Source organism: Pseudopodoces humilis, chromosome 1, assembly GCF_049639895.1.
Source record: "Pseudopodoces humilis isolate 2021_Gansu_Grassland_sample_001 chromosome 1, ASM4963989v1, whole genome shotgun sequence".
Lineage (NCBI taxonomy): Eukaryota > Metazoa > Chordata > Aves > Passeriformes > Paridae > Pseudopodoces > Pseudopodoces humilis.
This window is the reverse complement of record NC_142200.1, coordinates 15,743,385-15,769,179: the sequence shown is the minus strand read 5'-3', so window position 1 is coordinate 15,769,179 and position 25,795 is coordinate 15,743,385. Positions and strand designations below refer to the sequence as shown.

The window sequence follows — 25,795 nt, the reverse complement described above, 5'->3', positions numbered from 1 at the left end:
CTTAAAATTTATTAATAAACTTTCAAAAAAATTCTACTTTTACCAATTACCTAACAGTGTCTTTGTTAATTTTTCTGAAAAATCTATAAATGGCAAACCAAAGTTGGCTGGCTGGTTGGTTGGCAGGTTGGTTGATCCTTGAATCAGTTTAATATTAGACTAAAACCTCAGAATAATTCTACCTTTTAGTCTGTTGTTCATAAGAATAAACACTTCAGGGAAAACTGTGATGATTTATTGCTATATTCTACATATTTTTAAATCAGACTAGCATTACTAAAGTGTGCTATTGATCTGGTTAGTAGATGCCATAGTAATCAGAAGTGCAGTGGGAAGTTTTTTTCTTGATCTATACATTCCAGTAAAATCAATTTTTCCAGTTTTCCAGAGCAAGATTAAAGCATTAATATAAATTAAATAAGATCCATGGGTTTGTTGATATTTACAAACATTGATCATGCTATAATGTATTTATGCATTTATTGCATTTATCTACTGTCCCGGTATCTTTCAAAGCTGAATAGAAAAAATGAGAGACCACAAAATATTTTCAAATGACAAGGTATAACATCAGGGAACAATATTATGAACAAAAATATTTCATCAATGATACGCCTGAGCTATAAGATTCTGGATAAAAGGATTATATTACCAAAAGTTGATTCTGGAAGGCAGAAGAAGAAAATTTCAAAGATTCCATCTCAGACAGCTTGCCACCAGTCTTGAGCTGTCATTTCACAAATAATGAGTCAACTAATTATATCTGATATGTATCTGCATGGCTTCAGAACTGAGAAAAATATCTTAAAATTAGACAATATAATAATTACTATATTTATTTTTTTTTGAAAGAGATACTCAGTAGTCCCTAAAAGTTTTGTGCCTTTATAGTAACATTTGTGATAAATCCAACAGGTATCAGACTACTACAATTGCTCTGATATAGGCTAATAATACCTTCAATTTTGTTCCAGAGGATATTATTAAATACATTCCTATACACTAGTATGAGGAAAAGGGAATCTTGCATTTAATCTTCCTCCATATACATGCTATATAAAATACCAAATTATGCAAAATAAAATATGCTGACCTGTGTACTCTTTAGTCCCTAAAAAAATAAATAAATAAATTAATTAAAAAGCAGCTAAACAGAAGTCAACAGTCTCTCTACATCCTGGGCTGCTCTTGCTATTTACATATCCAAAAGTAATGAAAGTGTTTGAATGCCTTATTTAAATTGAAGCTATAAACCCAGACAAATTGTAATAAGAGGCAGTAACACTAGTAAGTATTATCTAGTCTCTACAGGGAAAAATAGTCTCATTTGAAAAATAATTTTCTGAAAATTATAATTATGTACTTTGGTTTCCAATTATTTTGTAAGAGCTTTTTCAAAAGAATCATTGGGAGCAGAGATCTAATTTCTAACAAATTTCAGTAGGTGTGCCTTCTTTCTGTGCCTTGGAATATATCCTTTAGAACCCACTCCTTGGGCAAAACACCAGCTCAGAAATAAAATGGGAAAAGCTTTTATTGAATAGATAATGACTACCCTGAGAACTTCCTACAGCTTTTCAGAGAGAGCATGCTCAGAAGGATGTGTTCCAGACAACAGATTTTCCAGACAGTTGTTCAATATTTGCATCTAGTTCCTGATGAAATTAGCTCCCTGAAGATTTTTCACGGAAAGTAGTGCTCCAGGTGAAGTACTCAACTTTGAAAAATTTGAAAACATACAAAGCAGGCAAGTGTATGTTCCTCAGAACTGCTTCTGAAGGGGAAGAGTAAAGATTCAAAGTTGCTCTTACTTCTATATGTGCATCTGTTATCATGAGTCTTCCAATGAAAATGTAACTCTAAAAATATTTTTGGATGTAGAGTAACATTTTCACTTCATAAAATGGTACATTCTACCAGTAAAATAATGATGTTTCTAAAGATGCAATGTATCATTTCTTCTTACATGAATAGTTAAGGATTAAGTTAAGATACAGATTAAATGAGCTATATGTTAGATAATATTAAGGAATAAATATGAATTAAAATATCCTTCCAAGAATGCAACATATCTAAGGACTGGTGTGCAACATAACTATAGTTTAATTGGTTCTTTTGAAGTTGCACATTATATGAAGAAAACATAATCCAAAATGAAACAGCCTAAATCATAGAGCACCTGTATCCCTTCAAATTTACTTAAATCTTTGAGTATCAGACAGGATGCGAAAAGTGAAGAGGGGAAAAAGGCACAAGAAAATTTGGAGATTCCCTGAACATTAGAGAAATCAAAGCTAGATGATAAATGCTCATTATAATTACAGGGGATAAATTCTCACCAGTTGAAATGGATAGTCACTTGTTATTGAGTCCCTTTCTTTGAAATAGGATTCATCATATATAAGTGTAGACATCTACAGTGCAAACAACTATGGTGATGTAGGCTTCTTCAAAAAAAAGTGAAAAAACCTGCCTAGAGTGTAGTCTATTTCATCAAAAGGTATGTAATTCATACTAGATCAACCACACCTTAGAAGTACCTATTACTCTTGTCTAGAAAGTGAGATTAGGCATTTATATGTGGATGTCTATGCTGAGGACAACAGATGTGTATTTAAATCACATAAATTTATTATATTATTATATTATTTAATTTAGAATCTTTTACTTTGGAGGAACAGTAGTTAAAAACAAATGGATAGTCCTATCTTGTCCTGAGAACAAATACAGTAAATTAACAGCATAAAGAGATTATATTTTTATTTTTCATGTTATAGTTTTCTGTTTACATAGAAGTATGGCATAATTTTCTGACTTGCATTCACAACAGAAGTTTGAGATTGTTTATTCAGAGCAATACAACATTTTACAATACTTCCAGTATTTCCACAAAGGGAAATGAATGAGTGCAAATAAATCATTAAGCAAACACATTTTCTTTTACTGAAGTTTCTGTTTATCATGTTCCCAGCAATAAAAACTGTTAGATAACTTATTATCTTGGGAGACAGAATATTAGCCTCTAGGCAATTATTTCAGATTGGATTTTACATTTTTTTCTTACATTAAGTATCTTAATATTTGCAAATGCTGTCTCATTCTACTTGTAAAAATTATTAGCAGTTGTACTTAAAATTAAGGTAATTTCACTTATTTTTATTAAGATACTAAAAAAGAAGATAAAATTTTTGATCTAGACATTGAAGGAAACAGCTCATCAGAAACTAACTTTAACATGATGAAGGAATAGCATTTGTAGTTAGATTGCAAGAGAAGAAATGTTAGAACTTGAACATTGTGGGCACCTCTCTAGTTCCAAGATTTTGGTTATTGGTCTACAAAATATCTATTTCTGCAAACATTATCTTGCAAAAAACAATGATCCTAATATACTTACCACAGCTGGAAATCCATCTCACTTAAAAATTTTCACAAGATACCTATTTTCTCCATTTTTCACTGTTTGCTCTAGCAAGGGAAAAGCTGCCTAACAACTCCTAATGATGTCTGGTTGCCTTTGTCACTTGTAGAAGTGAAATTAGGCAAGGAGAAGAAAACACATCCTGTTTGTATCCAAGTGTCCTTATAGGCCCTCAGGATCGTTAATTGCTTTTGTGCTGAGATGTCTGAATACTTCCCATTAAGTAAATGATGGGCATCTATATCTGATGGTACAAGCTAAGGAAATGCCGCTGTATGATTGATTTGCTTTAACACCATAATTTTCCACAGAATCACATTTGTCCATCAAAATAATTGTATTATCATACACTTGATTATAGGAAAATAGTTTCATAAGGAAAATATATTGAAACAATCATTTATTATAAGACTTAGCTATCATTTTGTTTAAATTATTTATACTAGGTATAATTTTATTTAATATTACTGCTACCATGGAGCAGCTAATCCTGGAAAATTAAGGACAAGAAAATTATCAGGAGCAGTCATCATGGCTTTACCAAGGGGAAATCATGCTTGACAAACTTTGATAGACTTATAATTAAATTACTTGCCTGGTGGCCAAGAGAAAAGCAGTGGATACTGTCTACCTGGGCTTTAGGTAAGCCTTTGGCATTGTCAAGATATGGGTCACTCATATTTTCAGTGTGAGACATAACTCTATAGTCACAGACATGGCAGGAAAAAAAGTTTACAATAATTAAGATAATGAACCTGTCATCCTTTCATAATGAAGACCTATAGCAAAATTTCAGGACTGAATGACAAGTCATTTATCCCTCTATGCCTGCACATACCTCCTGACTCCACATTCTCTCGTTCAACAATTTAGTCTGTTCCCTCACAGCCAAACCTGTTAACCTCCTGTCATAGGAATAGCTGGATTCCCTACTATGCTCTAATTCTGCTGAGAGAATCTCCCCTCTGTCCACATCTATTTCTAACATTTTTTTAACTGTGGTATATATATATGACTCAGATATTTTAAGTGAATCAAAATGTACATGAACAATATGAAGGAACAGTGTAGCCAACACTACAAAGAAATTTATTGTGTTCTGAACAGAACCAAAATACATTTCATTTAAGATAAAAATGAGTTATCTACTACTGATAAATACAAGAACATCCTTTTTAATCTGCATAGATGAAGAAAACAATTATGGGTAAAATATATAGTTTATTATGGGTAAAATATATAGTTTAGAGTGAGCTTAAGTATTCTCGTGCTTTTTAATCATTTCACTGACTGTAACACCCACAGCACAGCTTCACACTAGGCTTAGGAAATGCCAAGTCTGAGGCATTTGCTTGCAAAAAGGGGTACAGTGTGGTTTGTTCCAATAGGCCTGACCAAAAGAAACTTCATTAAATGAGTCTTTAAATTCATGCTAAAGCACCCTGGCTGCTTGGGTTTTATACAGTTAACCTGATTAAATACGGATGGCAACTGAGTTTAGGCTTAACAGCAAGCTTAGGAAATGTTCCACTGACAGTTTTGACATGGTTAACAAAATGAAACAGCTGTGGAAAATGAAACATAAATAGTCAGCACTTTGCTGAATATTTTTTTGCTTATTTTTGGCTTGGCCTAAAAGCAAAAAAAACTCAGAAATTGAAAGATTCATTTTTTTGCAGGAAGAAAGAAGCAAATTGATGACATGAAGAAGGAGGAAGGGAAGAATTTAATGCAAAAATATATTTAAAAAAAAAGACTATTTTAATACAAAGTGATTAAATGGCAACCATATTTAATATTATTTCAGTAACAGTTGCAAGTTATTCCCTCAGTATAATTCTCCAGACTTTCAGAAAATGCCATGTGAGGAGCTTCCCAGATACTTCTAATTATTTCAACAGTTTCTTAGGAAGTAAAGGACTACAGCAATTGGAAATAGATGTTAAAAATTTCAGTAAGCTCTGCCATTTAAAAAAAAATCAAACAGATTATAGATTTCCTAACAGAAAATTGACATCCACATAAAAACCCAGCAAACCAAATGACCAAAAAAACCCCAAAAAATCAAAAACCTTAGCAAAAAAATAATTAAAAAAAAACCCTAAACCCAAAATCAAAAGTCAGCTATCTCTCAGCTCTCAAGCATGTCATTATTTATTTCAAAATTATTTCAAAATTCAAAAGATAAAAGGATAAGAATGTGAACCCTGTCAAACTTTCAAAAACCTATATTCTAAAGAATACATTTTAAATAATTTATTTATGCAAGCAGTAGGGAGACTTTTATGATTGAAATACATTCAAGATAAAATTTAGAATATGGTTGTGACAAACAAAAGATAACATACAGATAAAATTTCTTTTTAAAAAATTCTTTTCATATAAAATTTACAGAACCAGGACCTAGTTTTCTGATCCATCTAAATTTAGCAGTTAGCTCACATATTTAATTTCTTACAGTGCTGAAAAAAAAACCAGCTAGATTTTTTTTTAAAGAAACCCTTTTGCTTATTTGTCTCCTTCTTGATACTTGGTGATGGATGATGTGTGGTGTGAATGCGGTTGAGATCTGTCAGAAAGTCTGTCTGTCATTCCAGCACTGACATTTTCCACAGTGTTTCTGTCATTGTGGATTAGAAGAAAATCAGCAAGTATAATTCATAAGACTTGAACTCTGGCTAACTTTAACCCTAATTCAGATTACTGGTATTTTAGCCTGGCATTAAATTTAAAATTAATAATTTTGTTGATTTTTTTTGTTATTTTTTTTTTTTTATGAAAATGAAAGGAAAATAGGTTTTAATGTTTTTAGGAGAAAAGAAGCACAAAAAATGCACTGGGGAGGAGATGGAAATTAAATCTTTAAAATACAGAGATTTCATACTCAAAATGTAAACATAAAATTATCCCATTGCCTAATGTAAGAATAAATTACTGGCAATACATAGCATGGTCCAGAACCTAACTGATGAGTTTATACAGTATCCCACAAGATATTCAAGTATCATTTTCCTTACTAGATGTGAGAGATGGAATGGAGTCCAAACTGAGAAATTCTTGTTCTCATCTCTGTTCAGATATTCACAAGAAGTTTTTCAAGGTACTCAAGGATTAATAAAATGTGCATCACAGTTAAGGACAAGCAAAGAAGTTTAAATTTTGTTTCTTCTTCAGAGTTCCACATAAAGATATGATTTTCTTGAATGTTCTTTCAGGTGTATCCCTGTAACTATAGCTTTGCTATTTTTGATCAGCAAAACTTTTGTTGATTTCAGAGTAGCCATGGCAACAATCACTTCATTGGTGTATAAAACACTATATGGGAAACCATGTTAAGACAATGCAGGAATGGGAAAACTATCCATTAATTTCCTCCATCATATACTGTTGGAGAAGCCTTACATGTGCAGGTATTGATCCTCACAGAGAATTTCAACCACCCCTCCTGAGAGGGCAAAAAGCAAGGTATAAGCTATCAAGAAGGTTTAAGAAACACGTTGTGATACCATACAGGCAGCCATAGATATTTCACTGTTGCAAAGTTATATATGAATTGCCCATATATTTTTCTCCACTGAATCACTATTCAGAGCTTTGTACCTCATAGATTATAATTATTCTAATCATAATATTAATTATTGAGAAATTAATTATTTTCTCTTAAAAGATCAGCTCCAGGGAACAGGATCCTGATATAAGAATAAGAATGTAAAACACATGCACAAGAAAAATGAAAATATGGGGATAACATCAGATGTGTCCGTGCACCTTCATCAATGAGTTTTATTTTTGACTCCATCCACATGGCTTTCCTTCCACAATTTTTATTCTGCTTTTCAGCAGCAAACTCACTGTCATCTCTAGCCATGTTTGAGGGTTTTAGTTATGGACCTACTGTCAACAAGGCTTGGGCATGAGAACTGTATCTGATTAACTGTATGAGGCAAGAGACCAAGTATAACACAGTACAAAGCTAAAGAGGCAGATAATTGACTGGGGAAACATTTATTTGATCTATATGGTGCTGTTATTAAACTTCTTTCTGAAATCAGTTAGGGAGAAAATTAGCAAAATTTAGTCCTGGATAAAGCCATTTACGCTAGAATTAAAGAGCCTTTCCCAGTCTTTCATCTATTGCCTTCTCCCTCAGAACAGTCTCAGTTTCTGAGCTATTTTGTTGTAAATGATGCAACAAATAGCAGCTCTGAAGAACCAGGATCACTGTGTCATTGTGGTTCTTACACGTGGTGTAGAATATTGTAAATATTGTCACATTATAACGAATAACATCACGTTATTTGTTGTAGTCATTATAAAAAACTCTTAATAACAAAATTTATACATCAGTTAGGTTTTTGACTTCAAGGCACAAACCATCATTAAAATCCACATTCAACATACAATCTTCACTCAGAACAATAACAACAAAAAAAACCAAAAACCCAACTAAACTGAATAGAAGTTTAGAAGAAGGAAAAAAGTTCCTACCAAATCAAATCCAAAACTAGCATTATCACAACACAGAACAAAAGGACAAATTACAAAAAAAATCTACCCCTGGACTCTTCACTACAATTATGACACAAATTCTCCACTATCAATCTACTTCATAATGTGGTTTAATACTTGTTTTGTCCATTATTTCTCCCAATTAGTATGTGTTCCAGCAGTCATACAAGGCCAGCAGTATTGTGTTCAGAACAGTAAGGCAACATTAGCATGAATCAAAACTAAACACATCAGACCACTGATTATATAAGCAAAGACTTTATACATGCAAGTTCGTCAATATATCATAAAAAGAAGTTGATCTAACTTGTAAAAAGATCTCATTTTCTTTTAACCTCAACAAGTTAATTTTCTTCTAGTAAGTGCTAGACAGCTTTTCTGAAAACTGTAAACATAACAATGTTATTCCCGATAACATTGTAAACTTTTTATCTATTCCTTAGTTTAAAAACTCCATAATTCCTATGTATCTGCATTTCATTGCAATATCAAAGAGTTATAATTATTCCACCCAATACCATGCAAAGAACAGTATTTTCTGGGTAATGCTGAAGCTATTATAACATAGCTCCCAGCACTACAGTCTGCCCATGATTAATCCAATTCAGAATATAGTAATTTCAGTGGTATATTACAGAAGTTCAGAAACACTGTTCAACTTATACTTTGAAATAAAATTGTTTAACCTAACATCACTTCTTTGCAATCTTATTACTTGTATAACACTAATGTACCACCAACAAACAGGTACTCCTGGTTATGGGCTTATCTAAAAGTTCATATTTAATTTCAAATATGTGGCCTGTTCTTAATTATTGTTTTCACACTATACCTTCAGAGTAGTTACATATTTGAGAAGACAGATAAATATACATATAATATATGGTAATTTAACTTTGGCTGGCTGTCAGATGCTCACCAAGTCACTCCATCACTACCCCTCAGCAGCACAGAATAACTGGATGAAAAAGCCTGTGGGTCAAGATAAGGACAGGGAGATTGCTTACTAATTACTGTCACATGCAAAACAAACTCAATCTAGGGAAAATTAGTTTTATTTACTGATGACTAAAAATAAGAACAAAACTAAGCCCAGCATCATCCCAGCCCCTTTCTTCATGGGCTCAAATTCATTTTTTTGTTCCTAACTCTTCTGCCCTCTCCTCTCTCCTAAAGTGGCAAAGGGGAACATGAAATGGGGGCTGCAGTCAGTTTGTAACACTTTATCTGTGCTGCTCCTTCCTTCCCATGCTCTTTCCATGCTCCAGAGTTAGAGCCCTCCCACAGGAAACAGTTCTTTGCACCCTGCTCCAATATGGGTCTCTCCCACAGGCTGCAGTTCTTCAAAATCTGTTTCAGTATGCTCCTCCCAGGAGGTTACAGGTCCTGCCAGAAATCTGCTCTCCCTTGGGCTGTCCACGGGGTCACAGCTTCCTTCAGGCACACCCACCTCTTCAGGCACATACCCTGCACAGACCAAAGGTGGATCTCTCCACCATGGGCCTCTATGAGCTGTAGGGGACTACCTGCATCAATGGCCCTCACCAGAGGCTCCAGGGGAATCCCTGCTCCAGCAACTTCTTCTACTCCTGCTCTTCCCATAGTGTCTGTGGGGTTATTTCTCTTGGGTATTCTCATTAATCTCATTCAGCTGCTGTTGTACAGCTTTTTTTGCCCTTACTTATCGCCGAGGTGCCACCAGCTTGCCTGATTTGCTCAGCTGTGTCCTGTAGTGGATCTGTCTTGGAGCCAGCTAGAACTGTCTCTGATATGGGGGCAACTTCTGAGCTCTTCTTAGAGAAGTCTCCCCTACAGCCATCCCTGATACTGAAACTTTACTTTGTACTTAAAATCAAAACCCATGTACTGATCAAATCTAACTAATGCATGCATATACTGAAGTATTTTATTGAACCAGTAGAAGTTAAACCTATGAGTTCTGATTCATCCCCAAGTATTAAAACTGTGTGTATTCTTATATAGTCTTACTGTTCAGGTATTAGGACAGTTTTCATATGGTCATATACTATTTTGCAGGATTTACAGTCTCAGGAAAAAAAAAATCAGTGTAGAATAACACTAAAGCACATTTTATTTGAACTATAGCAGGTATGATCTCTGACTAAAGAATGGGCCAATTTTATTTTCATTAGAACTGGAATTTTTATATATGGAATAACTTGTTTTTTCAAGTGTTTGACAGAAAGGAAAACAATTGCATCTACCCAGTATAAGCAAAATAGGCAGCTACTGGAGAGAGTGCAGTGAAGGGCCACTAAGAAGATTAAGGGATTGAAACTTCTTTCATATAGGGTTGAGACAGCTGGGCTTGCTTACCCTACAGAGGAAGAGGATCACTGAAACTCAATGTCCATAAACTCCTGATGGGAAGATATAAAGAAGATGAAACCAAACCCCATCCAGTGACAGGACTGGAGGCAAGGGGCACAGACTAAAACACAGGAGGTTCTTTCTGAACATCAGGAAACAGTTTTTCCCTGTGGAGGTGAGTGAGCACTAGCTCTGGTTGCCCAGAGAGGTTATGGAGTCACTATCTTCTGAGATGTTCAAATTTGGGCATTTGGCTCTGCTTGAGCATTGGGGATCAACTACACAATTTCCAGAGGTTCATTCCAACCTCAATCATTCTGTAATTCTGTCAGCCACACTGACAACCAAAGCATTTGTTCAGTTAATTTTCTGCAGTTCTTTAAATGCAGAAACTGGAAATTTGTAAGGAAAATAATACTGAAGAATAATGTTTTTGAATATTCCCATAAAAATATTTCTGGTAAAAATAAAGTTCTGAGATTTTGAAGCTAACACTGTGTCACTATCTTGTGAATTGGCAGGGAGGGAGGAGGAAGGAAGCATTGACATGAATACCACCAGTAGAGTATAAATCCTTAACAATCTCCAAGTCATAAATATCTTAAACCTGCAATCACCTGTGACTTGCCAGTAAATACATACCAGTTTGTGAGCTCAAGGGTTTGCTTCTACCAATGGTAGAATGTCTAAAATCTTATTTGGCTTTTTTTGTTATGTAGGCATGCCCTTGGTGCATTTAAGAAAGGAAACTATTTTATGCAAAATATGGCCTTATGGTTCTTAAATTCATTCAACTGCCCACTGGAGATTTTCAGGCCATTTAGACAACTCATTCAAAGTGTAGCAGCTCTGTTTCATTTCCTCAAATACCATGATACTAAATTCTTTCAGCTGGCACATTTGACAAAACTTTCGGAAATTCTAAATATGTATACAGATTTCATCTTGCTCACAAATAGTTTTTAATTAAAGAAATAAAAATATGAAAATTCTTTGGAATGAGAAATGAATCACTTTTGAACTTTTTGCCCATCTGTGGAATAGAGACTGAATACCTTTTAAGGACTTTTGACACTTTTTTTATGACCTATAAATAGGATACATTTGATTAGCGGTCCTTGGAACAAGGATCAAACAAACAACCAACCTTCCCCCCAAACACATATAGAATTTTCATTATCAAATTCTAATCATTAGTATAAATATCCTTTTTTTTCTACCAAGGTGGAACATAAGGATGGCTTCCACACAGGACTTTGTAAAATTAGAGTGAGAAATACACCATGGTAGCTAAATGGTTTTTGATATTTTAAAAATAATCAGATTTTCACTGAGTCCTCTGATGAATTCAGGCGCAAAGGAGTGGGCCTTATAGGCCTGTCTGATCAGTCAATGGAGTGTGATGCAGATGGCAATATAAAACAGAATTTAGAGGTAGAAGATATCCCTGTACCAGCGAACACAGATGATGATAGTCCTTTATAAAACTTTCCTGAGCTGCACAGTTAATTTATGTTTTATTACCTCTAAACAAGTCCATTACACTCAGTTCACACAAAATAATATACCTGGAAATAGAATATAGCCATTGCTGCCAGGTGTCTAGTTCTTGAAATTAAAGACAACTGGTGTCGTAACTTAGCTTTATTGCTCTACTTTGACTCATCTGACATTATCAGAACTCTCAGTATTTTTGCTTTAAAGTGTAGGTATAATGTACAAGGGATTTTAACGTAGTGGTTCAGACAATGGAATAAACATTTTCAGAACAGTTCCTTATGAAGGGAAAGCGAATTCAAGAACTTCAGTGATTTCTCACACAGTTGAAGGCCAAACATAAACAGTCTTAGACATAAAGTAGCTTTTCTGCTTATAACACAATACTAGTGGGCTCATGAAATTGCCTCATACCATTGGATAGTTGCTTCTGGGGATTAAGTTAGAGCATCAGATAAAAACATGATAGCATCTACTTGGCATACAGAAAGTAAAACAATCTTAGGGGAAAACAATCTTTAATATCTGTCCATACTCATCTGGTATCTGACATTTCTTAAAAATATCTGAAATGCACATAGTATAAAACTGGACTGTAGACATAAATCATATTAGTGAAAAATGTTATTATGATCTGTGTGTGCTTTTGTTTGGTTGGTTTAGGGTTGGGCGGTGGAGGCAGGGGAAGGGGTTGGTTTGTTTTGTTTTTTTAAAAGAAAAGCCAGAATATGAAACTCACCTTATTAGTATTGATAGCTGTGATGACCCACACACACTGAGCATTGCTGTCATACTGAAATGGAAAATTGGGTGATGTGAAAGTGCCTCCAGGCCCCTGAAGATTGGATCCACAAGTTTTGACTGCAAAAAGAAACAGAAAATTCATGTAGCAGATTCATAAACCAATCTCTTACTCTAATCAAGATTTGAAGAATTAAAATGCCATTGAACAAAACTGAACATTTGTACAAGAGAATAGAACATTTGTGTTTAATTATTCTGACAAAACGAAATAGACTTTATTCTTAAAAATGTTGAAAGTCTTTGGAAGAAAAACAATAACAGAAATTGCCCTATTTATTTTTAAAATTCTTCAAGAACTTATGCCACCTTCCCTAATGTCTTGCTAAAACTAAAATAAAATAAAAAACTAAAATAAAACTAAAATAGTAGGAAAAAAGATCACTTTTACCACTGTGCATATGTGGTTTTTTTGTGCATATGTGTTGGCATATGGCATGTTAGCAATTTTTTTCTCATATAACCCTATACAACCCATTGAATCAATGGCCAAAGCACTGAAAAGTTTAAAGGAAGCTTGTAAAAATTAGACTAATACAAAACAGCATTATCTATTTCTGAAGATTACAAAAGGTATTTATTTTCAAATGAAAGTCTGTGTGGCTATTTACAATTGCATGTCAGGTGAAAAAAAAAATCTTATTTACATAGCTTGAATCCCTTTCACAAATATTACAAAGGATATAAACTGTGTCCTTTGTGCTTTCAAATGACAGTTTTAAGGCACTAAATTCCTAGTCTGTTGAAGTCAGTAACACTTTTATTGTTCTTTCCTAGATATTCAGATCTTTGCTGAATGCTCTACTGGTTAACTTTTCCTGTATGAAGACAAGCAACCTCAAGTAAACATGAGCCTATCCTATTTCTCCAGTGATTATTATGACACCACATAAATTGCAAAAGGTAAAGAGCTATTTCTTCCACTGTATTCTGACAGACCATCTTGCACAATTGAATAAAAAAATTGACATTTAGATATGTGAAATAAACCTAGAGTTGCATTGCACTTTCATAAAGCATGTTTATTTATCAGTACTGAACACAGGAAGATTCAGCTGCTGCTGGATGAAGGCTTGTTCCTTCCCTCACATTAGCCTCTAGAAACAATGTCACTTTTGCAGTCCCCTCAGAGAAACAATACTCTGGTGATGAGTGTGTTTAAAGTCACACCAGATGCCTGGAAAGAAGTTGGGGGTATAGAGGTGAGAGGAAGGCTCCTCATTTACTATCACTAGCTGAAGACATTAGGGTCACAAGTGAGACTAATGACAAACATGGCTTTTTGTCTGTATATTTAATAAGAAATTGTATGACTCCTTGCAGCTTTTATCTGTATTTGGGAAGTATGTCAGGAGGGGAAATACAGTGTTCTAGACAATTTGCTGCTCCATCTGAACATCCTTTGCTGCAGAGTTGGGATGTAAAGCACAGCTTCTTTGCCTGTGTGCTGCAGAATAGTTATGAGCTTTGTTTGCTGCCTTTTCCTGGTGTAGTCACATAGTGAAGGTCTCAAAGGAGCCACGTCGTTCTATAGTGGAATGAAATCTAAGACTTTGACCCTTCAATGTCTACTTTTTATACTGACTTGAAATGTTCCTAAGGGACACTTTCTTTCAGTACTTTAAGTTTGAAATCCAGAAAAAAAACTATTGTAGTAAGGACAATTTCTGTGTATTTGTGCACACTAGTATTTTCATTACATATACTAGTATCCAATATGTACCTACACACTATTACTTTCATTCCTTGATTCAGGGATTCATCATACTACTTGACATTGTATAATATATTTTCAGCAAAATTAATTTGTGCTTTTCTTCTTTTACGGATTATTTTTTCCCTTTATCCATTTGTTCAGGGTCAAAACCAAGTGTAGACTTACTTCTCTGCTACTTATCTATTAAAAATTCAAGAAATTCTTATCTGTTTATAAAATGTGTAATGAAGAAGCTTGGTGAACTACTGATTTTATGTTAAATCACTGCAATTTTTATATCCATCTTGCTAAGTCCTAACATTTAGCATGATAGGTTTGTGTCAGCTCCTTATAAAGCAAAATTTATAATGTAAGTTTCCTAGTTAAATAAGCATACTGAAATACAAAATTCATGTTAAGCAAAGCATAGGTAAATCCTTTTTTACTAAAAGGGACACTAGGATTAAAATTTCCAGTACTTACATAAAAAAAATCATAGGATCAGCTATCAAACAATGGACAGATGACAAATGGAATAATCACTGTGAGTGTAAGAAAATCTGTTTACCTTTGCATACAGGTCTATGATCACTCCATGCAGCAAAAACTTCAGCTATCCTCTGACAGGTGATACTTTTGGAACCTTGTAACACATAATCTTCATCACAGGAGAACTGTACTGTTGCTCCCAAGCTACAATCAAACAATGACATAAAAAGAAGCATTTTTAAACAAATAGACAGCAGCCCATTTTTTTCATTCCTTTAGATATGAGGTCTTGAGATGGTCTTGACAAGCAATACAAATATGCAATCCACAAGTTCCTGTTCTCAACAGCAAAAGGCTGAAGTCTATGTACTAGCCTGATAGTGCACAATGTTCAGCCCTCTCTGGGCCTACTTGTCTGGAGCCGGTTTATCTCTTTTAACAGCCATTTGGAGGTCAAGTGACTATTTTCTGACCTAACTTCAGACCTCCATATAGCAAAAATTTGACAAACCTAGATATTGTGTAACTGAAAGTATTTATTTATGTTAATTGAAGCTAGGAAAGAATGTGAAAGAGACATAAGGGAATCACCTAGAAGAAAAGTCAAAATGTCAACTAACAAGACTGAAAAAGAAATCACTGTTTCTTTTTCTCACCATTCAATAAATAAACATTTTATTTCTCCTAGTGTAGACCTCAGGATATAAATAATACGTTGGGAATATCTCCCAACCCTGATTCATTAATAATACATTCATATGCATCTATGATGAAAAAGCTACTGAAGAAGATTGATACTTATCAAAACAAGAATTAACTAAAGGGAGTTAGAAATGTTAGATATTTGAAAAGGAAGGGTGTCAGCACAAAATAGCTGATGAAATCTGGGATGTACCTGAGCCTTACAGAGACATAGATACTAAGAAAATGGGGCATGAAAGATGATACAGTCACCTGAACAGACATCTCAGAAAAGGAGGATTTGATAGCAGGTAACAGCTCCATAAACTATTCCAAAACAGCTCCTGTTTGTGTAAGAATATTTGTGAAAGAATGGGATAAAGAATAACTGCAGAATTCATGAAAAAAAAAGGAGATACAATAGTGACAAACTGAAAAAAAAAAAGTAAACATAATGTAAAGGCCCTTGCAATGTAAGGATGAAAGGCAACTGAAGAAAAAGAGCCATAAGGCAGATCATAGAATTGGAGGATATTTCAAAATTGTGAAAAACAATGATTACCTATAACTAATGTAAAAAATTATCCACAGCTGCTACAGGGACTATATGGCAATTGGGAAGACAAGAATATCTTTCTCAAGATTAGATTTTCATAATTATCTGCTTCAGAAAGTCATATTGAGAAAATCTGAGTGTCTTTATTATTATGAAAAAAAAAGGAACACTTGAAGAAAATAATAAGGAAATATATTTCCTTTAACTAGCCATGGACTGATTTAAAGAGAAAATGCTGAGCAGGAAGTACACCATTTTCAAATAAAATTAAACTGGTAAAAATCCATAACAGACAAAAATCACAGAGGTCTGAATGATTATGAAGACTGTATAAGTATGATAATTATTTCTATCACCTACAAAAGGGTAAATAATGCTCACATTATGAAGTCCAAATTTACTTCTCCAAATAAGTTTGATACTAAACTGATATTTAATAGTATATGACTATAAGTATATGACTGGACTCATAAACAGAGTGAGACTGGATAATTTACATGATTTGTGACATATATGCTGTGTGAGTGAGGCCTACTAAGGGCAATTAGATATGCAGATGATAAAGTACCAGTATAAGAAAGAAAATGGAAGAGTAGGAGATCAGTTCCAATGGAAGATCAACTAAAAAAAAGACAATAATAGCTTGTCAAGAAAATTTTAAGAAAATGTGTCTCTCAGGAACGTAAAAGCATAGTCAAGATTACCATTTTTTAATATTTTGCTGTCATTATCTATTTATATACTCTTAAAAATGGAAATTCTTTCAATTCTTTCCAAATTTTTGAGTATCAGAGAATCACAGAATCATAGAATATTCTGCATTGGAAGGCACCCACAAAGATGATGGAGTCCAACCCTTAAGCGAATGGCCCATACAGTGACTGAAGGAGAGATTCTTCTTGTTTCTAATGACAATATTTTTTTTTCCCAATACCTTTAATCTGTGACCTAGAAGAATTCAGTCAGAAATTCATCTTTCTCTAAAACAAGTTTGATAACTTGTTTACAAGATGGTAGTGTCACTTTCATCCATCAGATGGTGCATGAAGTACAGGAGGTGAATATGATGAAGATTCAAAAAAGGACATGCAAATTACCAGGAAAAGATTATCAGCTCCAAGACAAAACAAAAAAAAAAGTAAGACCAAGAGTTTGATGAGGGTTTGTGTGGTGTGGTGACTTAGCAATGATTTCAGTAGGGTTTTAAGTTTTTATTTTTTATTTTCTTTTTCTTTGACAGAATCTCAAATGATGGAAGGATTGTGCTATAGGCCAAAGAGATCCTTGATAGGATAAAATTGATGATATCTATTACGTATCCAAAGGTACTGAAAGGAGGACATGTGAAAGATCTGATCTCAGCCTTCTTGTATGTTAGAGAACTAAAAATTGTGGAGTAACAAAATCAGATCGTGGAAGCTGGTTTTAGGGGAATCTCTGAATTCTGTGCAGGTATTAGATCAGAGAAAACTATCAGAGTAGTCCGAAAACAGATTGTGGGAACAAATGACCAAAAATAGTGTGAAAAAATAAGGACGGTTTGATTTCCTGACTTATATTTGATCTAAACTGCTTATCAGATGAAACTCCCTAAAAGTGTGAATAGACTATTTCTGCTTTGTAAATCTCAAGAGAACTGAAGCACGATATAGCTATGAAGTTGTTCATTGTTATATACAATATAGATATACATCAGTAAGAAAAGGAAAATCTCAAGGATAGTATGAAAATCTCAGAAAGTTTCAGAAGCAGAATATATTCATTAAAAAATATTGTGGATGCAGTCAATGACCATTTTCTTCAGTATGCTAACATTGAAAGTGATGAAAACTTAATGCTCAGAGAAAATCTTTAGAATACAGGAACCATTTATAGTGCATCTTTTGATCATTTATGATTAATGAGCTTTCTGAACTGGATCTACTAATTTAGTATTCCCTGTATAACTAAATTAGACTTTTTGAATGAGACCCTAGCTAAAGCTAAGACTGGTAAGGCACATTGGTAAGCAAAAAAGCTTCTTAGGGTATTTTAGTCACAAAAGCAAGTTCATATACAATGTGGGTTCATTTGTAAATGGATGTATCAATCTTGTGTTGCTGAAATCCTATATGGAAAGCATACTGGCAGAAGCACTAAATGCTTTTTCTGCATCAATTTCTACAGTAGATATGCTCCTAGGTATCTGTATGTACCAACATGATCTGTGAAGAAGAGAGACAGCCAATACTTGGAAACAACAGGTAAAAGGAGGCAGCTATATTCAAGGACAGGCAGCCAGAGAGCTTTCACCAAAAGCTGCTGAAAAATCTGACTGAGTCTGTGCAAGGTGGGTATCATCTATGAAAAGCTATGATGAGATGTTCTGACTGATTGTAGAAAGGCTAACATTACATGAACTTTTAAAAAGGGCAATGAGATGCTAGGGATCATACATTGATCTCTGGAAACATGTGGTCTAGTAAAGCATGAACTGGAAACCAAGAGCACATACACAAATTTACCAAAGCCGAATGATATTTGATCAACTTGATTGCCTTCTATGACAAAATGACCGGCTGCATGGCCCAGTCGTAGATGTAGCAATTCTCAGTGTAACAGTGCTCAACATCAGCAATGTTTCTGAGAGCGCCTTTTACAGCAGTGTGTTTTGAGAGCTGACAAAATATGCACTGAATAGACATATATTTAAAATTGGCCTGGAAGTTGTGCTTAAAGAGTAGGAATCAATTGCTTCATATTCAGCTGGTGGACAGTAATAATCTGAGCATCATAAAATTAACATAGGTTCTGGTGCTGTGTAATATTTTCATCCTCAGCCTTGATGGGGAGACAGAATTTATGGATCCATATATTGATGGACAAAACTAAAGTAGGAAAAGTAGCTGACACACTGAAGAGCAGACCTTCAATCCAGAAGCCTGACTAAGTCCATCACTGGGCAAATAGAAACCTCACAAATCTCAACAAGTGGGGGTACAATGTTCTGCATTATTGATAGTAACATGTTCTCATCCTGAATAAAACAAACTATATACTTAACAATAGTAGAAGTGGTGGCAGCGGATCAAGTGAAATTGTTACTCAGCTGGTGAAGATGTATCTGCAATATTAGACCCAATGTTTTGCCTCCCACTTGAAGAGAGAGATAGGTAAAAAACTCAAGAGTTTGGAGATTAGTCGGAGGGTGAAAGCACATGACCCACTGAAAAAGTTAACGCAGCTAGGCTTAATTAGTCTGACAAAGAGAAAGCTTAAGTACTATCTAATAGCAGACCATAACGATTTCAGGAGCCATTACAAAGATAATGAAACCAAACTTTTCTAGATGTGCCAGATAACATACAAGGGACAGTTTGGAAGATTCAGATTTCCCTTTAAAATAAATTTCCTTCAATAAAGGAGGGCAGAGCTGGAACAGCATACTCAAACTCTTGTGAAATCTTTAATCTTGGGAGCTTTTAGGACTGGCTAAACAAAGCCACAGCCGATCTGACTAGTCCTGCTTTGGGCAGGATGGACTGGATGGACCCTTCCAATCAATATTTCTATGATTAACATAAACTGCTTAATTTTTCCTGAATTTATGCAAAGCTTTTGCATATATAATATAATGTGCTATGGCAGTTCAAAACTCCAAAGATGAATGCTTGACATGAGTGTCTCTCAATAACTTTATCTGTAAATTTGTTTCTAATCAGACAAAAGATGATTGCCATTAGGTTTGCATTTTCATAAAAAACCCAAACTTTGGATATATTTTTATTAGGAAAAAATGTATGAATAAATATTTAATAAGGAAGTTAGTACAAATGTGAAAAAAAAATAATTTAATATCTGTTTATAAAGTTTTCATAATTTGCCCCAGATTCGGGATTCCTTTTTAAGTAAGAGAAACTAAAAGCAGTAAGGAGTCCAAAATTAACTATACAACATCTAAAGGATGAGAAAGAGCAAGTTTAAAATTTTGAACTTCATATAAAGTTTGTAGGGAATAGCATTATTTTAATAGTTAGCATTTGTGTAGAAAACTACCTCATTTTAGATTATTTTCCTCCATTATTTGATATGTTTTTTAAATTATTGTTGAAAAATAATCAATTATGCAAGGAATCAAAACCATTTTTCTGATGTATTAGCTATTCAGTTCATGTGTGCAACTGAACAAATTTGAGAGAGGATGCCATTTTTAACCATAGAAGAAAATGTATAGCCAGAAATAACTAATCAGTTCTTAAAGTCCATCTCTATCAATTTGTAAATTTAGAAATATCATATATTTTAATGGTAGCATAAAGAAACAATCAGTATTTCAGTTCATATATTCTTTCTTCCACCTGCAGCAAAAGAAACTAAAGACATATAAGCTTTCAAGATTATGAACAATGAATATTTTTTTGCAACCTAGCAACTTTCTACACCCTACTGATCCATACTTTTTATGTGCAAGCTACAGATAGGTTCTACTGCTGTCTTTGTTGTCACAGTATGAGAACTAAGGTAAGTCACAGCATCTCTCTCAAGAACATCCATAGGAACATTTTCACAGATCAGTTTATATATTACTTGAAAATATTCTGAAAAATCTTAGGATTCCAGGATATATGTTAGAATATCTAAATCTTCCATACTTCTGATCAAGAAAAATCCTTACTGTGTGCTGAAAAAAGTAAACTGATGACTAAATTTCAGTTTATGGGGATTTCCCAACACTATGGCGGTCATTGGTAATTCATCTTTAAAAAAAAACCACATCATTTCTAACAAATTTTGTATTGTCCGGCACTTGTCCTTGACAAAGGAGCCACTTAAGTGTTAAAAAGTGATATGTGCACAGATCCCACATAAACTAGCCTCGTATCTCATGCTGAGTTTTTTAATTTTTCAGGATGTTTGTCTTCAAGTTTCTGAGTCTAGAAGCTCATCTTGCATGTCTGCAGAGAAGGATAGGTGATTCAGAGAAGATTTAAGGAAAATCAAGTGTGAAACTACTAGTCAATCTAGTCAATTAATACTAAACTTCATTCTTCCAAAGAAAGTAACTATAAATTAATTTATAATATAAAATTAAAGAAGATATTATCATTAGTTATACTGTAAGTCAACCTGTTGTTAAAATAAACTGTCCTTATCATAAACTTCATATTTTTCCTTCTGCCAGTAGAATATGTATTTTAAAGACATCATTCTTGTCCAACAGTATTCACGGCTTTGTTGCAATATAGGTTTGATCAGAATCTCATATTTAAATCTTAGTGGGACCACACTACAGAGGTAGAGGGATAGAGATGGGCTCATTCATTCATATCATGAAGACAAGACTTTGAGATAGTGGAGGAAAAATATGATTGCCTCATAAGAAAACACTTGTTCAAGGATAATTCAGTCTGAATATGTTTATTCCACTAGAAATAAAGAAAAATAGAAACAAGACTATGTGAAAACTTTTTGTCTGTATCTATTGCCTCTTATATTTTTACATAGTGGTATTGATTCTAAAACTGGACACATGGAAAATATGTTTATTTTAGTGGATGACAAGTAAAGTAAAATTGCAAATTCCAGCCAAACAGTCACTAGTGTGTCTAAAATGTTAAAGAAACTCCTAGGGAAGTGAAGTTTTCTTTCTGAAGTAGAATGTTCTTCTCAGTACAGGAAAAGCTGGCAGCTATAAGTCTTTATTTCAACACGCAAAACCTTTTATGCACAAATAGGCATCTAGAATCAGAAACAATGCATTTAATACTCCAGAATACTGCTCTGGGAAATTTTCACATTAGAAAAAATATCCAAAAGGGTCAGCATGGAATTACAGCCCCCAAATAGTGTCATGGAATGCTCCAGTTTGTCTTAGAGCTTGAATTACAGATTTTATAAATCTGTGTAAGAACCATGTAAGAGGAAATTAACTGTGCTGAGAGAAAGTAGTATTCATAATCAGAACAGAAGTAAAACTGTAATACAATGCTTCCAAACCTACACCTTCACATTTGAAGAAAGCTAAGGAGATGTGACAAGAACATGCTCTTCTCTAAAATATATTAAATTGTACAGAAATCAAATTTTGATTGATCTTAGTAGAAACAGAACTAAACCCTTCTCCAAACTTCTGTGTTTTCAAATGAAGGCATTGTAATTGGAATTGTCACTTTCTTTCCAGAAAGCAAGAAAAGAGGCAAGCATAAAGTAAAGCTGTTTCCTTCATTACAGAAAGAGTGAGTTCAAGAAGTAAAAGGTGAAAGTGTGATACTTTTCTATATGCCAGGTATAAGCTAGGAAAAGATTTTTCACAGTACTAGATCTCTTTAACTTAATGTAACATAATAATAATAATTTGTAACATTCTTATTTTGGAAGCTTATGAAGCAATTGAACAACCATTGTCTTAATGGCAAGAATTGAAATCAGAAATTTTATTAATTCTGATGAAAATTTTTAGTCTATTTTTGTTCCCTGTAAGATCTTTATCAATGTATGTAGTGTTCAATTTGAGCTAAATGTACATGTTTTACTAATAGGCACCAGTGCTGTTCTTTAGAAGTATAAATTCAAACAGATAGTTTGGGGATTTTTAAAAAAAATCTTTTTTTAAGAGAAAAAATTTCATCAAGATTAGTAAGAAATTAGGGAAAAGAAACACTGGAGAATATATTGACTCTGGTACTTGTATATGTTTTATACTATTGTTTGGCAGTTTGAATGCCTTCTCCCTTCATTTTCTCATAAATGCATTTGAAATAGGAAAGCCTGATACATCATCCCAGTGTACAATGAAGAATAATGTTAACTGAAATCCTAGCATTTTGGTCTAAAAAGAAAGATGAGGGCATGATCATATCTTTTTTGAGGCACTGTCCTCACATACATTTAACTAGAATAATGTTTGTAAGTAGGTCTTTTCGTGATCACTTGCAGATAGCACTAGAAAAGAACAGGCAAGTTGTCTGTCAAATGCTGTTTCTCTCAAGCCATATTTTTGAAGTTAAAATACAAAACACCAGCAAAAGTAATGATTATAGAAAGTATGACAGTTAAAAAGAGGTTTTTTTTAATTTCTCTGAAAATATCTACTTTTTTTTGCAAGCTAACATTAGAAATTACATATTTACAAAATTAGTTATAAAGTTTACTCAGATGCACATTGAAATTTTCTCAAAACTAGAGAAATAGGGAGACATTTATAATTTGAGAATTACAAATTGAGAAATTGTAATAATTGCTAGCTAGCTAGCTAGCAGATTTAGTTAGGATGTAATTTTCAATCCTGTCTTTTGCTTGATTACAAGGAGAAAAAAAAACACACACACAAAAAAAAGTACAAGAATTTATGTAAAAGAATGAAGTGTCATAATTTGTAAAATCTTTGTACGTCTAAATTACTCTGAGTTATCTTCAAATGCTTAAAAGAGTACTGTGATAGGTACAATACAAAATGTATAGCAAACAAACTTCAATGTAATAAAAGCAATTAATTTAAAAACTATCACCCTTCTACTTCTTTCTGTCTTTTTCTTTAATCATTAAGGTGTCTTATGTTTTGTAAACATAATGTGAAATTAGCATATAATGTGAAAAAAGAACATAGCTTTAGATTTTTTTATACACTCTAAAGTGTCTTTGTATGTCAAATATAAAATAGTGTGAATGTCAACCCTTTTAAATAAGTGTTCATCAATTGAAAAGGAAAACAAAATCAGAAACTCAGAAAAGAGAGTAAAATTAATCCATAACATTCTCAAAAATTCATTTTCTATGTCTCTACTCATCAACCACTGGTGCTACTGGAATTAGGAGTCAAGTTCACTGAGAAAACAACATAGAATATTTTGAAAGAGTACTGAAAGCTTTTTTTATCTTACAAGATAAGGAATTTGAAATATATCTGTGAATAAAGGAGGATGCATAAAAATTTATAAGAAAAATAGTCTGAATTAAGAGTGCTATGCCAGTGTGAGGACTACTAGGGAAATATGTCAGCACATATCAAACTTCTGGGTTCCTGAAAAACATACTGTAGGGAATGTAATTTCTCTATTAGAGTGAATTAATATTTCTGTTAGATCTGAAATTTCTTCTTTGAGGTTTTATTCTTCTTCTTGTGCTGTATTCAGTTTTTCTTTGTCCTTTGCAAAAGCCTCCAATACAACATGTATGCTCAATATTTATATATCTAGCACGGTATTTACATGAGAAAATAATTTAAACTTACCTTCAATATTATTTTTGTCAGATTTTCAGAGATATATGATCCCTTCTAGGTAGGTATTTTATCTTTTTGCATACTAAGTGCATGCTACATTGCATTACATAATTTTATACAGAATTCTAGTGCGCTTTTTACTAAGACGGTCAGTTTTGAAAAATTACTCAGCAACATTAATATATTTTTAACATATTAATTTTCCAAGTTCAGTATCAGAGAAATGATACAATGGTAGAATTTATATTTTACCTAAAATCTGAGCCTATCCGTTTTCCATTTTCTGGTTCTCCAGGATCTGGACACAAATTGGACGCCTGTTTAATACCTCCCTCATTTACTGGAAAAAAAAAACAAACACAAAAACAACAAAATAAAATAAACAAAAGAAGGAGATAAAATAACAATGCTTTTAGAAAATACAAAGGTAAGCAATTAACAAATATGAGAATATATTCTTTTCATTTTAGGTCTTTTAAAACAGATTGTTTACAGAATATGGTCACCCATATAAGCTCTAGTTTCAATAAATAAGTTTGTCCTCACTTTAATTATCAAAGTAAGTATTTTCTGATTTTTTTTTAAAAAAATAACGCAAGTTTTTATCAGATGTATTAATCAGCTGTTTTGTTTGCAATATTATTGAATCCATATGGAAATGTTATTATTATTTCTTTATTAAACAGTAAGATTTAAAGGAATCTTCATCAGGTTTAGGGCTGTAAGATTTTATTTTGAACATACACTAATAAATGTCATCTCCACTAAGAGCTGACCTTTTCTCCTTGAATTGTAATAAAACTTGAATGCATAAGCTCCTGCTGAGAGAACTGTCTTTAATCAGTATTGAAAATGTATATATACCCAAAATATGGTGATTTGAAGGTAAACTCAAAATGCTAGTTTGATTTGCATACATTTATCTTACAATAAACTAAAATGGATCTTCAGAGAGAAATTTCCTGTGAAGCATTCTCTGCATTTTTCCAGAAATTTGTAAGAAGCTAACCATATCTCAGCATATTCAACCACCTATTCACAAAACCAGAAAATTAGCAAAGGATGTTATTCTCCTATTGCTTGATAAATTCATGGCAGACAGAAAAGTATTTAAAAAAAAAAAAAAAGTTGATATGGAGCCAAGTAATTTGTATTAAGCAGAAAAATATTTTAGCCTTTCTTCATCTTTATTACTGATGAACTATACCAATGGATCTGCAGTATTAGAATTTTACTTCCCTTTAAGGAAAAGGTTTGCATGTAATTAGGATAACCACACCATGGCATTAAAACAAACAAACAAACAAAAAAAAAAAGAGTAGATTCTAAATATTCCTTTAAAGGGTGTTCATTAATTTTCAACTTTTAATGAAGAGGAATAAAATTCAGAATACTTGGGGTTTCTCTTCCTTGAAATGTGTATTCTTACATACACAGAAAGGGAAGAATTGGTTTGGTACCCCTGAGAAAGCCAAAAGCCAAATGCAAATGTTGTACAGGCTTAAATAGAAAACATCTCAACACAGCACATTGCTCAAAAAACCTATCAACCTCAGTGCTTGTAGCTGGAACCACAGTATTTACTCTCCTTTCTCCCAAGACACCTGTAACATG

The 25,795-nt window shown here is 33.3% G+C and overlaps 1 protein-coding gene across 3 annotated transcripts in view; it reads right to left on the bottom strand.

Moving 5' to 3' along the window:
* CSMD3 (CUB and Sushi multiple domains 3) overlaps positions 1-25,795 on the bottom strand; it is a 572,913-nt gene that overhangs the window by 296,574 nt on the left and 250,544 nt on the right. For all 3 annotated transcript variants that reach the window (XM_005516952.3, XM_005516953.3, XM_088051522.1), the window contains 3 exons: positions 24,434-24,521; positions 14,824-14,948; positions 12,498-12,619 (listed from right to left, as the gene is read on the bottom strand). In XM_005516952.3, the coding sequence (XP_005517009.1) occupies positions 12,498-12,619; positions 14,824-14,948; positions 24,434-24,521 (335 nt within the window). The remainder of the gene's footprint in view (positions 1-12,497; positions 12,620-14,823; positions 14,949-24,433; positions 24,522-25,795) is intronic.